Raw genomic sequence first — 16987 nt, 5'->3', positions numbered from 1 at the left:
CGGGTCCACTCACACTGCTTAAAGGTACTAGGCTTTAGCTGAAAAAACGGTTTTGGCCACGGCCAAAAGGACATTTATTTGTTTTATTTTAACCCAAGATTCCAGGTTTAGAAGTGTGAATTAAGTGATGAGGCCTCGTCTTCCTATTAGTAGAGATAACAGGGGGATGGAATGAATCACCTGCTAGGCATTGCTGCCGGTCACACCTCCTCCAGTGCACACGGGTCAGCTGCAGGCTTTCCACTGGATAGATGGTGATCTTCCAGCCAGCCATCCGGCACTCAGAAGCCAACTCTGAGTACTTGGCCTTTTTTCATTCGCAGGCGGCCTCGATCCCATCCTCGGCTGGTACCGTGACCTCAATGAGGAGCAGGGATTTTGCCTTAGAGGACCACGCCACTATGCCTGGGCGGAGCGATGTAGCAAAGATCTCGACAGGGAAGCGAAGCCCCCCGTTGAGGACAACTCTCATGTTCCAATCCTGGTTAGGGGAGAACGGCCTAGGTGTTTCTTTTGGCTTGGCGTCTCTTCTCCGCCCACCTTCCGTGACGAAGATAACAAAGCTGTGGTTCTCTGCAGGTGGAACCCCTCTGCTGCCCTGTCGATGGCCCTCCAACACCTCTGCTAACATCCTCAGGACCTGGTCATGGTGCCATGTGTAGCGTCCCTGGGAGAGCGTGATCTTGCAGCCTGAGAGGATGTGCTGGAGGTTTACCTTAGGGGTGTTGTAGAGTGTGAAGCATTCCTCGCTCCAAAACCACTGGTGAACGAGCGTCTATGTTGCACGAATAAGGAAGCTGAGCCTTGCCTGCGGGATCTTCCAAAGGTCTGTCCAACTGGTGTTTCGGTTGATGACTCCTTCCCAGGTTGTCCAGCTTCCTTGTTGGCCCTGTGACATAGTCTTGATCTTATAGTGCTCTTCCTCAAACCTTGTCACCTCCACCCCACCAGGTCCTTCCTCTCTATGAGGTTGGCCTTGGACCAGAACTTTGGTGCTTCTCACTCTCTTAACTCGAGAGCGAGCCTGGTCTTTTCCTGCTTGTAGCCCAAACTGTTGGATTGGAGTTTTAGTTACAGGGTGTTCCTTCCGAACAGGCCCGTTTCAGAGAGGCATAGTGGCAGCCCCAACCACTTTCTGATGAATGAGTTGGCCTTTCCATCCATCTTACTTGTGGTGGATGAGGGGATTTCACTTATATTGAGCGGCCACATCACTCTTCTGTAGGGTATGAAATAGTAGCACCAGACACTGTACTTACCTGGGATTTGTTTGATCTTTGCCAGGCCTTCTGAGAGCTGGTTCAACACAGTTCTCCCCATCCGTTTGTCCAAAAGTTCTGCCGTGTTCTGCCTCCCAAGGCTTTTTATGGGTTGCTCAGAAAGGAGTGGAATTTTCTCTTCCCCTACGGTGAAGGTGGTGCTGTCGGTTCTGACTCCTCTTCTGAAAGACAGGCTCCATGATTTTGAGGGCTTGATCCTCATTCAAGCCCATAACATTAGCTTGTCCATCCTTTTCAGCAGTCTTGATGTACATGTTGCGGTCTGAAGGAGGCTTGTGACGTCATCCATGTACGTCCTCAGTGAGGGTAGTCCCTTCCCAGCTGGGAGCCTGATCCCTCCAATTATTTGTCTTGCACCGATGAGGATCACCTCAAATGCTGCCACAAACAAGATGGGAGAGATGGCACAGCCCATAGCGATGCCCACCTTAAATTGTTCCCATCCGGTGGTGAAATCTTGGAGAGCAAAGCACATCTGCAGGCCGTTGAAGTAGGATGCAACCATGGTCTTGATGCAGGAGGGCATGTGAAAGAACTCTATGGCATAGTTTATCAGCTGGTGTGGGACTGATCCATATGCATTTGCTAGATCGAGCAAGACGACATGGAGGTATGTCTTCTCCTATTTTGCCTTCTGGATCTGGTCACAGATCATTGGGGAGTGTTTGACACACCCTAGGAAGCCTGGGACTCCTGATTTCTAGCATGGGGTCTAGCATGGTGTCTAGCATGGTGTTTTCAAGCAAGTAGGTGGTCAATCTCTTCCACATGCAGCAGGTTGATGTTCCTGAACTGGATGATGTCTTTGGAGTTTAATTCCTAGGGAGTGAAGACCGCCTTTTGGATGGAATGCATTGCTTTTTCCAGGCAGCTCTCATGAGGTACCAAAGCAACTCTAGCACTTTAGGGCAGTTCTTATATAGCTTGTAGGGGACTCCATTGGGGTCTGGTGCTGATGACAACCTTGCATTCCTAACGACCTGCCTAACTTCCCGGAGCTTCGGGGGCATGATGTTGAACTCAGTAACTAGAGGTGCAGGTAGGGGCACATACCCCGGTGTTCCTAATGGAACATTATTTGCTGGATCACTGTACTGCTCTCTGACGTGATGTTCCAATTGCTCCCTGGTGGTTTCGAGCCTACCACTCTTCTTCCCCTCCAGCAGCTGTCTGGCATGCTCAATGGGGTCTTTAAAGAAGATGGCTTGTTCTTTTTGTTTCCGCTTGCTAGACTTGCGGATACGGTCAGCTCTGCGGAGCCTGGATAGTCTTTGTCTGACCTCCTCCCCCCCTTTCTCTTCCTCTGCTGCCTTCCTCTAATTCTCACGGAGTTGCCGGCGCCATCGCACTAGATGGTTTATCCTTTTTCCCTCCTTCCCTTCTCTCTTTGTGTGGTCTTCTGGTCGGAGGTCTCCTCGCCAAACCTGCCCTTGCAGAGCTGGCACAGGATGTCCCCAACCAGATTGAGCTTGGTTTCCACACCTCCTCCCAACGTTTCCTCCAGTTTCCAGGCTTTTTGTCCCTCTTGTCTCACCTGCCAGGGCAGTGCAAGGTGGCTATTGGCCCTTCTGCCCACACCTTCGCTTCCCCTGGTGGATTTGCAACCCCCTGAATGTGGTCACTCTTTCCTGGCTGTCCTCCAGTCTTCCCTGGACTCCAACTGCTCTGGTCACAGTAGTCACAGTTACCAGAACTTCAGTAGAGATAACAGGTAGATGGAATCACCTGCTAGGCATTTATGCCGGTTGCACCTCCTCCGGTGCCCATGGGTCAGCTACAGGATCATCAGCCAGGAACCACCAATCACCAACGTTTCACTCCTTTAATCCTTGAACGCCTCATGGTGGCGGAGCAGTGACAGGGACGTCTCCCTGCCACCCCCTGCAGCTGATAGGTGTTCCCCCCTGTGGCTGTTGTTGGGCTTACTTGTTTGTTCCCCAGACCTTGTCCTTCCTCCTTAACCAGAGCTAAAAGCTTCCTTTCTCAGCCTCCTCTGCCAGCTCCTTGGTTACCTTCTTCAGGCTCCCTACTGTCACTCCTGTGTCCCTCAGAAGGCGTGTGGTTGACTTCCCCACATAGCCTTGGCATCCAACTTCCACTGGAAAGATGGTGGTCTAGACTAATAACCAAGTCCAGTGGCTTTTGACTTAGACTTCTGTGGGGATAACTTGGACCTGGAGAAATGAGAATATTCATCTGTTGATGTTCAGGGGTGCGGGATGACTCATGAATTGTGGACCAGGCAACAACCCAATCAAAATCCTGTCTATTACCTTATATTTGAGTTTCAAGTTTTCCATAGTGGTCAAACATGATTTAAAATCTGAATCTTTTAATATATAAAAGCAGTATAGTTTGTAATCCCATCATGTCCTACCATCATCTTCGACACTAACAACTCTGCCCTGACTGCTATTCTTCTAAAGAGAATAATCTGTGTCCCTATAGGCTTAAATTATGGAATAATGTCATTTGAGCGCAAGCTTTTCTCAAAGGAAATTCTTGTATTCCTTGCCTCATAAACATTGCCCTGATAGTCTCTCCCTGTGTATTTTTTAACACATGTTCTTTGGATTATCCACAATAACAGGGGTACGGCCAGGTTAAATCACATTATTGAAAGAAAAACAAAAAGTACAAGTGAAAAACAAGACATGGCAATTTATTCAATTCTGACTTTATTTTGAGGTAGGCCATGAAACCCTGCAAAAAGCTAAAACTGAGGGAGTGCATGGATGATTTGATCAACAATCCTTCTTTGAAAATGTTTTAGGGACTTTAGGTGCTGGTGGCTGCTTGTCTGGACTGTTCAGGAATGTTAATCTCCAAAGACAAAGAAAGACCTTGGTGCTTCTCTACGGTACAAGGTTTGACCTTCTCCGAGCAGACTTTTGATACCTCTCGTCTTCTCTTCCACAAAAGTACAGAGGGAGACTGGACACTAATGGGCAGGTGGACAGATTTCACAGTCATCGGCAGGTGAAGTGTGAAGGTTTCATTAGGGACGGGCAAAGGCGGCTCAAGAGGTAAAATAGGAGGTGGTGGAACCCCACTGATGTCTTTGAGTTGAATTTCTGCACTCTTCAACGACATCTTAGGCAGAGGTTTTATTTTTTCTGCTGCAGGTTCTTTCTCCTTGACGAGGCCACAGTGTTTTGGTGCTGAATGGCTGGAGGACCGTAGTGGAGGTAGTGGACGGGGCCCTCTGATCTTGAAGCCCTCCACAAGTAGGTTGATTCCAACATACTGTGGCACATCTACTGCTGCCTAGAGACCAAAGTGACATCTAAAGTAATACTATCACCCTTACAATGTGGTCCAATTGAATATACACTACAGTATAACCTAAAGAGAAAGGATAACTCTTCCTTACCTGCCTATAAATGAGCTGAAAGTCTCCAGTGTTTGCAGTGCGGTTTGCTCGCCGATCCAAGACAACTCGTAATGTGTCTTCCTGAACAGCACTGCAGAGGCGGGCTGTCACAGGGGTGGAAGGAGCCATAGTGGGACTGGCATTTAGTTCTATCAGCCATGGACGCAGGTCATGGCCTAAGAAACACAGAAGTGGGGATGATCTGTTCTGTTTTCATAGTAAAGGTACATTATATACATTTTTTTTTGGTCCCTAACTATGGCAAATTTGTAACAAGAGAGGTGTTTTCACAATTCTCTCCTGAAGGAGGAGATTTAAATGTATTTGGGCAGCTTCAGTTGTTGTGTCACAAGTAAATAAACCAATCACTGCTCCGGGCTTTGAGGTTTTTTTTATTCTTAACTTCTATTTTTCTTTGTTTGTTCTGTTTGTTCACCCAAACTTCTTTGGAACTCTGTCCTCTCTACGATGAGGTTACTTTATCTATTTTTTTGTTTTTAACAATACTGATTTCACTCCAGAGAACAGCTGATTGCGCTTATACCGGCCGGCCTAGCGGCCAGACCAGCAGAGATTCCACCTGAACTCTGGAGAAAAACACACAGGGGACGCAGAGGTGGGAAGCAACGTTGGGGCTATAGAGGAGGGTCAAGATGGGACGGGCTTATGGAGTAGAGAATATTTAAGCCGTGTCTCCTCTCTGTTGTTATGGGAAATGTGAGGCCTCTGTACAACAAAATGGATGAACTAACGGCACTAACACAGAGCCACCCAGAGTACCGTGAGTGCAGTCTGATGTGTTTCACGGAGACATGGCTGCACAGGCACATTACGGACAAGAACATCTCTGTGGATGGCTTCCACACCATTCGGGATTGCACGAGAGCACTAGGCAGAAAGGACCGTGGGGACCAGGCCAACAAACTGATACTAATTTTGAATAGGTTTGATACTGTGGCCCATCCCCCACAAGACTCTGCCGCTGCCGGCCCCTCAACTAATGCCACTTTACCTCCCCCTACTCCTCCCCCTTACAGACCCGTGTGTGTCTGACAGGGTGGGCAGCAACACTGGGGCCCCACAGGGGACTGTCCTATCTCCCTTTAACTGCCACCTTCAAAAGTTTTCTGATGACTCAGCAATAATTGACTGCATCGGAAAGGGGGATGAAAGTGAATACAGGACTGTTGTGGGCATCTTGGGCACTTGGAGTGAGCTGAATCATCTGCAGCTCAACGTGACTGAAACAAAGGGGCTCATAGTGGATCTGAGGTCCTATAACATCTGCCGGACGATGCTGAGGATGGTTTATGAGTCTGTTGTGGCCAGTGCGATCTTCTTAGCTGTCACATGTTGGGGCTGTGGGCCCAAGGTTGCAGAAACCAACAGACTGAACAAACTGATCAGGAGGGCCGGTGATGTCGTTGGGGAGGAGCTGGACACCCTGACGACCATGGCAGAGAGGATGCTGTCCAGGCTCCGGTCTATCCTGGACAATGTCTCCCACCCTCTCTTCAACTCACTGGCCCAGCAGAGGAGCGCCTCCAGATGCACCGCAGAGTGCAACAGTGAATCTTTCCTGCCTGTGGTAATTAAATTATATAATGCATCCCTTGGAGAGTCTGTCACCTCCTCTCTGTGATTTAAACTCAACTATAGACAATCTGTTCTATTGCACATTAGTCTGGTATTTTTGAGCTTGTATATATTTCTTAAAAGTTTTTTCTTATATGTGTTTTCATCTGTATAATGCCTGGAAAAAGCAATGCATTCCATCCGAATGGCAAAGAGCTGTAGCTGTCTTCATTCCCAAGTAAGCGAACTCCAAAGACATCAGCCAGTTCAGGAACATCGCCCTACTGAATGTGGAAGGAAAAATCTTCCCAAAAGGATGATCACCTACCTACTCAAAAATGGTTACAAAGAACCAACTGCCAGAAAGCAGGAGTCCCAGGCTTCGCAGGGTTTGTCGAGCATACCACAATGATCTGGAATCAGATCTAGGAGGCAAAAAAGGAGAAGACAGACCTCCATGTCGTCTGGCTCGATCTAGCAAATGCATATGGATCAGTCCCACACCAGCTGATAAACTATGCCATAGAGTTCTTTCACATGCCCTCCTGCATCAAGACCATGGTTGCATCCTACTTCAACGACCTGCAGATGTGCTTTGCTCTCCAAGATTTCACCACCGGATGGGAACAGTTGGAGGTAGGCATCGCTATGGGCTGTACCATCTCTCCCACCTTGTTTGTGGCAGAATTTGAGGTGATCCTCATTGGTGCAAGACAAATGATCAGTGGGATCAGGCTCCCAGCTGGGCAGAGACTACCCTCACTGAGGATGTACATGGACGACGTCACAAGCCTCCTTCAGACTGTAGCATGTACATCAAGACTGCTAACAAGGATGAACAAGCTGATGTTGTGGGCTCGATTGAGGATCATCATCCTCGACAGCACCACCTTCACCATAGGGGGAGAGAAAATTTCACTCCTTTCTGAACAACCCTTAAAAAGCCTTGGGAGGCAGTACACGGCAGAACTTTCAGACAAACAGATGGGGAGAACCGTGTTGAACCAGCTCTCAGAAGGCCTGGCAGAGATCGACCAAAGCCAACTCCAAGGTAAGTACAAGGTCTGGTGCTACCAGTTCATACTCTACAGAAGAGTGACATGGCCGCTGAAAATGAGTGAAATCTCCTCATCCACCACAAGTAAGATGGATGGAAAGGCCAACTCATTCATCAGAAAGTGGTTGGGGCTGCCACTATGCCTCTCTGAAACGAGCCTGTTTGGAAGGAACACCCTCCGACTTCCGCTCCTTTGGGCTACAAGCAGGAAAAGACCAAGCTCGTTCTCGAGTTAAGATAGTCCACTGACCAGGCTGTAAGGAATACAAACATCAAGATTCCGACAGGCCGGAAGTAAAATGCCCAAACTGAGGTCGACAGAGCCATCAGTCGTCTGCAACATCAAGAGATTGCCGGCAGAGTCCAGGCAGGAAAGGCAAGCCAAGGGTGGGGAGAAGCACCACGGTTCTGGTCAAAGGCCGACCGCAAAGAGAGGAAGGAGATGGTGGCGCTATAAGGTCAAGGCTGTGTAACAGGGCCGACAAGGAAGCTGGACAACCTGGGAAGGAGTCATCAACTGAAACATCAGTTGGACAGACCTTTGGGAGATCCCGCAGGCAACAATCAGCTTCCTTATTCGTGCAACATATGAAACGCTTCCCTGCACCCGGAACCTTCACCACTAGTTTGGGAGCGAGGAATGCTGCACACTCTGCAACACCCCTAATGCAGACCTCCAGCTCATCCTGTCACGCTCTCCCAGGGACGCTACAGGTGGGGCCATGACCAGGTCCTGAGGAAGCTAGCAGAGGTGTTGGAGGGCCATCGACAGGGCAGCAGAGGGGTTCCACCTGCAGAGAACCACAGCTTCATTATCTTCGTCACGGAGGGTGGTCGGAGAAGAGACGCCAAGCCAAAAGAAACACCTAGGCTGTTCTCCCCTAACCAGGATTGGAACATGAGAGTTGTCCTCATCGGGCAGCTTCGCTTCCCTGTTGATATCACTGCTACATTGCTCCGCCTGGACATAGTGGCGTAAGGCATAATCCCTAAGGCATAATCCCTGCTCCTCATTGAGCTAATGGTACCAGCGGAGGACGGGATCGAGGCTGCATTCAAACGAAAAAAGGCCAAGTACCCAGAGTTGGCTGCTGAGTGCCGGATGGCTGGCTGAAAGACCACCATCTACCCAGTGAAAGTTGGATGTCGAGGCTATGTGGGGCAGTCAACCACACGCCTTCTGAGGGACGCAGGAGTGACAGGAGAGAGCCTCAAGAAGGCAACCAAGGAGCTGGCAGAGGAGGCTGATAAAGGAAGCATTTGGCTCTAGTTAAGGAGGAAGGAAAAGCGCTGGGGAACGAACAAAAGTGCTGGGGAACGAACAACTACAACGCAGGGAGATGTCTCTGTCACTGCTCTGCCTCCAGGAGACGTTCAAGGGTTAAAGGAGCAAAACGTTGGTGATTGGTGGTTCCTGGCTGATGGCCCTGCAGCTGAAACGTGGGCACCGGAGGAGGTTTGACCGGCAGCAATGCCTAGGAGGTGATTCCATCTACCTGTTATCTCTACTGAAGTTCTGGTAACCTAGTGACTACTGTGAACAGAGCAGTTGGGAGTCCAGGGAAGACTGGAGGACAGTCAGGAAAGACCGGATGATGGCAGGGAAAGACAGCACCAGGAGTGGGCGGCTGGTTACCCAACCCACTAGTACCTCAGAGGAGGGACACCCAACCATAACTACAAAGAATCCTAAGAGAATACAACCCGCAGGCGCTCCGAGAGGCGGAGTGAAAGATGGGCCTAATAGGACAGACAACACGGCAATGACAGCAACGGAAACAGACAATGAGACGAACACCAGAACTCCAGGAAAAAAGGAGAAGACCCTCCGGAAGTGTGTATGCGGATGGGAGAAAGTGATGACATTCAGGGGGTTATGAATCCACCAGGGGAAGTGAAAGTGTGGGCAGAAGGGCCAAAAGCAACCTTGCACTGCCTTGGCAGGTGAGACAAGAGGGACCAAAAACCAGGTCGCAAACCACAGAGCGGATGGACCCAATGTTGCAGAAGGCAAAGACGGCACAGAGGAAGAGGGCCCACTGGTGGAGGATGACCCCCCATGTGAGCTCCTTGACTCAGTCGCCACCATCTCACACAGAACAGAGCCAAAAGCAGAAACCAAGAATGCAACGAGAAAGAGCAAACTTAAATGGCCAAATTCAAGTGAGGCAGGAGCATGGCGTATGCTAGACACAGATCTGGTCAAGAAACTGGGGGAAACATTGAGAGGAGGTGTGGAAACCAAGCTCAATCAGGTTGGGGACATCCTGTACCAGGCCTGCAAGAACAGGTTTGGCGAGGAGACCTCCAACCAAAAGACCACACAAAGAGAGAAGAGAAGGAGAGAAAAGGAGATTGACCCTCTAGTGCGAAGGTGCCAGCAACTCCATAAGAACTGGAGGAAGGCAGCACAGGAAGAGAAAGAGGGACTGAAAACCCTCTTGGAGGAGGTCCAGAGACTGAAGACTGTCCAGGCTCCGCAGAGCTGACCGTATCCGCAAGCGTAGCAGACAGAAACAAAAAAAACGAGCCAGCTTCTTCAAAGACCCCTTTAAGCATGCAGCTGCTGGAGCAGAGTGGGAAGCTTGAAACCACCAGGGAGCAACTGGAACATCACGTCAGAGAGCAGTACAGTGATCCAGCAAAGAACGCCCCATTAGGAACACTGGGGTACGTGCCCCGGCCTGCACCTCCAGTTATTGAGTTCAACATCATGCCCCTGAAGCTCAGTGAAGTTAGGCAGATCGTGTGGAATGCAAGGTCGTCATCAGCACCAGGCCCCAATGGAGTCCCCTACAAGCTATATAAGAACTGCCCTAAGGTGCTAGAGCTGATATGGTACCTCATGAGAACGGCCTGCAAAAAGCAACGCATTCCATCCTAATGGCAAAGAGCTGTAGCGGTCTTCACTCCCAAGGAAGCGAACTCCAGAGATATCAGCCAGTTCAGGAACATCACCCTGCTGAATGTGGAAGGAAAAATCTTTTTCTCCATGCTGGCCAAAAGGATGATCACCTACTTGCTCGAAAATGGTTACAAAGACACCAACTGCCAGAGAGCAGGAGTCCCAGGCTTCCCAGGGTTTGTCAAGCATACCACAATGATCTGGAATCAGATCCAGAGGCAAAAAAGGAGTCGAAAGACCTCCATGTCGCCTGGCTCGATCTAGCAAATGCATATGGATCAGTCCCACACCAGCTGATAAACTATGCCATAGAGTTCTTTCACATGCCCTCCTGCATCAAGACCATGGTTGCATCCTACTTCAACGACCTGCAGATGGGCTTTGCTTCCCAAGATTTCACCACCGGATGGCAACAGTTGGAGGTAGGCCTCGCTATGGGCTGTGCCATCTCTCCCATCTTGTTTGTGTTTGTGGAGAGATCAGGCTCCCAACTGGGAAGGGACTACCCCCACTGAGGACGTACATGTAGGATGTCACAAGCCTCCTTCAGACGGCAGCATGTACATCAAGAATGCTGAAAGGGATGCACGAGCTGATGTCCTGGTCTTTAATGAGGATCAAGCCCTCAAAATCACGGAGCCTGTCTCTCAGAAAAGGAGTCAGAACTGATAGGACCACCATCACCATAGGGGGAGAGAAAATTCCACTCCTTTCCGAGTAATCCATAAAAAGCCTTGGGAGGCAGTACACTGCAGAACTTTTGGACAAATGGATGGGGAGAACCGTGTTGAAAGAGCTCTCAGAAGGCCTGGCAAAGATTGACCACAGAAGCTCCCAGGCAATTACAAAGTCTGGTGCTACCAGTTCATACTCTACAGAAGAGTGATGTTGCCGCTGAAAATGAGTGAAATGCCCTTATCCACCACAAGCAAGATGGATAGAAAGGCCAACTCATTGATCAGAAAGTGGTTGGGGCTGCCACTATGCCTCTCTGAAACGGGCCTGTTCAGAAGGAACACCCCCTAACTTCCGCTCCAATCCATCAGTTTTGGCTACAAGTAGGAAAAGACCAGGCTCGTTCTCGAGTTAAGAGTGCCACCGACCAGCACACTTCTCTTTCATTTCAGGCCTGCGCATTAACCTTGGGTAGAAGCTAGCCTAAGTGCAAGCAGTGGAGGGTGGGCAAGGTCAGGTGCAGAATTTCTCAATGAGGGAGAAAGAGTAAATGTGCTTCCAGCCCCTTCTCTTAGTTTTTTTGCCTGCTTTCCCCAAGTCTTTTCAGCGGGTGAATTTTAAAATTTGTTGTGCTGCCACTTGACATTAAAGCTTTTCTACAGACCTTACAAATGTTTTCCTTCCTTGTTATAGCATCCAAATTTCTTCCAAATTTTACATTTTAGATTTGATGGTACACTGTAAAACGTGTTGGCATTTCACACAAGCAACCATAGCAACGACCAACGCTACTCTAAAGTTAAAGTCAATACTTTTTACAAGACGGGAATGGAGAGTTGGGACACTGTGCAGAAGCAGCAAGGCTTCAGTCAACCGGTTCATAACTTCATAATCGGGCCATCGACCAGTTCATGGTACATTTTGACTGGATCACGGGTCTGCATATCGATGTAGTTGCATCTTTAACATTAAAATCGGTTTCCAACTGGCATCAGTGAATCTTTATACTTCTAGCAGTAAGTGCTGCTACAATCATTCCCTGGCTTCCATGGTGATAAAAAGACACCGAGAGCACAGATGTGGAAGACGCAGAAATGTTAATCAATCAGATGGTGAATAAAGGTATATTCAAACAGACATTTACATTTAATGTATTAAGTTGATGCATGTTCAAGCAGTATAACATATTCTGTAATGAAGCACAATTTACAGTGATCCCTTCCTACCTAACATGAAGTCAGCACCGTAGAGCTCAAATGTGTTTTTGCGTGACTCCATCAGATCCTGTGTTGTCTGTAATGCGTGGATCACAGCCTTCTTCATTCCGGGGACTACTACTGTCTGCCACTGAGCTTCCCAGCCCTGGCTGGACAGAAAAGTCCTGAACTGGTCATCCGACCACATGTTGTCTGCTGGGATACCACAATGGCGTTGTTGAGAGGGTCTCAAGTGCTTCTGGATGGAGTTATTGCACAGGTGGACAGAGCTAAGGATAGGGTGAAAAGGCCAAGATTGGAAAGAGAAATAAGAAAAAATGTGTGATGGGGAATGAAGAGGTGTATAATGAGACATGATTTGAGAGGGCATGTTTGGGAAAAATGACACAAGCCTCTCACTACTTGTACTCTCCAGTTTGCCTTCAAACTATCTTCTCTTTGGTTATGTTGACATTTACCATGTGATCAGACCCTTTCACACATAATCTGCAAACCTGATATCTAGAATATACACGGCAGAGCTGTAAGTGAGAATGCAAATGTCCATATCAGTTGGACCAGACTTAAAGCGCTGTTTACTCTGCCGGATCACTAAGGGCGCACTCACACTGTCCATCCGTACCGTGCCCAAACACGCTTCATGGCTAAAGTCTAGTTTGTTTGACCAGTGTGAGTTTAGCCGCGCCCAGGCACTGCCTGCTTGCCGGCCACGCCGGGGCACGGCACGCTTGCCGGATGCACAGCACGCTTGCCGGATGCACGGCACGCTTGCTGGATGCACATGTACCGGCACAAGCGTGCGCATGTGTACAAGCATGAGCGTGAGCACGAGCATTGACTGCGGTCCTGATGTCTATTTATATGCGTCTGTTCCCCGCAACCTATATTTTAAAAGATGCCGCTGAACAGTTTGTGGTGGTTCGATGCAGAAATGGAGTTTTTACTGCAAATTTGGCCAGATGAAATGTTTAAAAACTGTCAGACAAAACTAAATCTCCGAGGGGTGATGACGTATAAGCAAGAAACATTCGAGCCGCGGCCCAGATCAGAGAACGTGGGGGAAGAGGGAGGGGGGGACAATCACCCTAAAGCACTGGGCACGATACGAATGGACAGTGTGAGTGAAGAAGGGTGATTTACACAAAGATGGCAACTAAAATGCCTAACTTGAGAGATGATGAGATTGGGAAACTTCTGTTGGTATGAGCCAACACCAGAATTGTCACACAAGTTCGAGGAACAGTGAGAGCCTCTGCTGTTTATGCTCAAATAAGGAATCGGCTGTGTGACCGTGGTGTAATCTGCATCATGTGCTGCGTGCTGCACGCTCTACCCAGGCACCACCCCTCACCCAAACCAAATGTATTCCAGTATTTCCAGTATGTGAGAATGCGTCTGACAACGATAATCCATTGTTGTGTGCTAAGAAATGGAAAACCCAGACCTGGTTCAATGGCTCACGGCACATTTGTTAACAGGTTTAAAAAACAACAACACAAAAATCTGATTATGAATTTCAAAATAAAGGCGTGTAAGTAATCTGACATGCATCTTTTTTTATATATAATTCTACAAGATTATGAGAAATGGACCATAAGAAAGTAATGAGGGTAAGAAGGTTAAGTGTTTATAGGTAGTATGTACAGGTTGTTCTTTTTTTTGGTTGGTTTGTTTTCTCATTTGTTGCTCATAATTCATGCCACTTTGGTGGCTGTAGAAGCACCCTTGTACACACTGTAAGTGAGCAGGTGTTTAAGAGGCAGTTTTTTGTTGGTTTTGGAGTTGATTTGAATGTTGCTTAAGGCTGCTTAAAGACAGTAAATACACACGGATATAAATATACACAGCTATTTTCATTCCACACACCAAAACTAAATCAGATCCATCGCTATTTGTCTTGCTCTCACTTTCCCTCTAAATTTAAAATTCAACTGGTTTCACATCTTCGTCTGCCCTTCAGTCTTTCTTTCTTACCTGTCCAGTGTATCTAGCGAGTAAGGCTGCGTAGAGAAGCGCAAGTAGCACTTTTTATAGAACCACACAGTCAGAGGGTTCCAGTCGGTGACCAGGAACCACTGGCGTACGTCAAATTTGGTGCCATGAACCAGCAAAGGGCGTTCCAGGTACTTCTGCACCACCCACTTGCTCTGCTTTATTAGGGTTGGATCACCGTCCACCAGCCTGAGGATCTGATCCAGACGCCTGGCACATTTGATACCTAGAAGGCAGGATTGGCAGGTCAGCCAGGATTTTGCCAGATATTATGTGAACCGTTTGATAGTATCCGACTCCTCACCTCTGCCCCTGGACTTGGCTCCAGGTTTGATGATCCAGATGTTGTGTATGCCATCTATGTCCAGCTGCGGACTGACTTCTGCCAGCCTCTGTAGCATGGCTTTGCAGCAGGTCACAAAATGATCACTATTCTCGATCTCAGCTCCTCCACTGAGCGATGAAACACAGAGAGGGAGGGACTGTAGTGAGATATGCTCTTTGGTTTGCCAGTTTCCTTTTATTACAAACACAGGAAGCCTACTCACTGAACAACAAGGTAGTAACTGTTAATAAAGTCTGCCCACTCCTCCTTTGTAAGTGTTTGTGATGACTCATAGTTTATGTCTATGTCACGGTGCTCCAGACTCTCCAGAAACTCCTGGCATACTTTGAGCGCGCTGTTAATCATGTGGGAAAGGACCACTGGTCTAGACCGCCGTTTGCTTCGTTTCCTCACAGCCTGAATGTTGTGGCTTGTTCCATCTCTCTGAACACCCTGCTCCCTCTCCACAATGTACTTCAGAAAACTGGTGCAGGCTGTCCTCCTGAAGTCCTCTACACAAAGAACAGAGACAGAGAGGCAAGTATTCTGAGCCTGTTCTATGAGATATCATGCTCATTTTCAGGTTCACACTTGTATTTTGGGTTTCTACTAGAGCATGCTTTAATGTTCAACATTACATTACAAACACTCATACTGTCTGAATAAACTTCTATTCACCCTCTGTGTTAGCGTCTGTCCCCCCCCCCCCGAAAAAGCCTAGTCTTCTCTTATTGGTCAGTGTTTCTGGGTCTCTCATTGTCTCTGCACCGTCACTGCAGCCGGGAAATGACTGTAGTAGCACTGTAACGGCACTGTAGTGGCACGTTCTACCTGTAGCCTATAGACTATATTTGTGACATCACAACTTTACAGAACTGTGATAAACTGCCGTCCTGCCCAGGGTGTACCCCGCCTCACGCCCGATGTCAGCTGGGATCGGCTCCAATGAACTTTACAGAAGTCATGGCGGCTCGTTTAAAGATACAATTTTTGAATACGGGCTGTCTGCATTTCTGTATGGATTGGCTGTAAAGTTCTGACCAATGAAAGCATGCTTCTCATCCTGTGCTCCTAGTCTGTAACAGCGAGGGAAGAAGGTGTCTGGGTCAGCTGAGTCAAACCAGTGCAGGTTCCTCAGGTTCACACACAACCCCACCTGACACAGAAAAGACAAACTGATAGTGGGCATGACAGGAAAACACTGAATAGTAATTTGTTTACTGTAAGAAATGATAATAGCATATACATTTACCTTGGTAGTGAAGCTGCCTGCCTTTGCAAAATGATTGATAATCTGTTCTTTTTGCAAGCTGTTTGCGTTAATTGCGTCTCTACGGTTTGTCCAGTAGAAATAAACCATTTCATTCCTCACCAGGCGAGACTGTATGAAAAGGAGGGTAGCCAAATCTGCTCAATTTGCTATTACTAATCTTAAATTTGACATTTATCATATCAACTTAGCCTCATAGCTGACATCCTTAAATATTATTTCTTACCATGAGATCATACAATCCATCTGGATCCTGCTCTTTTTCCACATTGTATGAGTTGTCTGAGAAGGAGGAGCAATGTTAATAAATGATGATATGTACAGATATCCACACCCAGGGATAATAGAAGTATGATTTCTGATCTAGGCACACTTTCATCCAGCCCACCGTCATCATCATCATCATCATCATCGCTATCACCAGCATCATTAGAGCTGGCTCTGCCCTCATCGCTGTGACGTTGGTGAGCATGGTGGTTTGGGCGGTGGATACGCTGCTCAACCCATCCTCTAGCCCTTAATGCTGCCCTGATGACCGGGTAAGGGCCCTGGACAGAGAATATCTTATGCATCTAAGAGGAATGGAAGCAGACACCAAAATATTGGACATCTTTGCGGAACAATCAAGGTTATATGTTGCCACATACATGTTTAGTATATATCCAGTAATGTTAACTCACCATGACAGCTTTGTCTGCAAGGGCTTTGGCTGTCCTCAGTCTCTCTGGGTTAAGAGCAGGTAAGCTGAGAAAACTACGGCGCACTTTGCCCTCAGGAGGTGTACCTGACATGTGTACACACACACACACACACACACACACACACACACACACACACACACACACACACACACACACACACACACACACACACACACACACACACACACACACACACACACACACACACACACACACACACACACACACACACACACACACACACACACACACACAAATAAATCAAAATCTAAACTTACACTCAGCATGTTGGTTGTCATGCTGTCATGACTTGTGTAAACCTACTTGTTTGTGGGCTTTTGCCTCGATCTTGGTTGCATTGCTGGACTGCAGCTGTGACGTTATGATCCTTGGACGAACCTCCTGTTTCCCCTGCATTAACAGTAAGATTTTACAGTACTGTATACGATATTTTGGTCAAATGCACTGGTTCTCAAACTGTGGTACTTGTACCACTTGTGGTACTCAAGCTCTCTCTGGTGGTACTTGAAGGGAATCTCCAAAATAGAAAAGAGGAAACATTAATTACTAAATAAATATAATACTAAGAAAATACTTTAAAGATGGCGAGATAGTAA

At 47.8% G+C, this 16987-nt stretch overlaps 1 protein-coding gene across 1 annotated transcript; it reads right to left on the bottom strand.

Annotated features, from left to right (window-relative positions):
* Positions 1 to 313: 313 nt before the first annotated feature.
* LOC310965872 (tubulin monoglycylase TTLL3-like) lies at positions 314 to 16460 on the bottom strand (the record flags this gene model as incomplete). Its single annotated transcript, XM_083939624.1, has 15 exons — positions 314 to 703; positions 809 to 1051; positions 1651 to 1865; positions 2425 to 2596; positions 4155 to 4547; positions 4654 to 4829; positions 12092 to 12351; positions 14057 to 14300; positions 14379 to 14527; positions 14623 to 14911; positions 15441 to 15555; positions 15652 to 15780; positions 15896 to 15951; positions 16043 to 16241; positions 16350 to 16460. The coding sequence occupies 15 exons, from the start codon at positions 16458 to 16460 to the stop codon at positions 314 to 316; spliced, it is 3141 nt and encodes a 1046-aa protein (XP_083795750.1).
* Positions 16461 to 16987: the final 527 nt, after the last annotated feature.

This window comes from Echiichthys vipera (genome assembly GCF_963691815.1).
Source record: "Echiichthys vipera genome assembly, chromosome: X".
NCBI classification, from domain to species: Eukaryota; Metazoa; Chordata; class Actinopteri; order Perciformes; family Trachinidae; genus Echiichthys; species Echiichthys vipera.
This window is presented reverse-complemented; position numbering and strand designations above follow the sequence as displayed.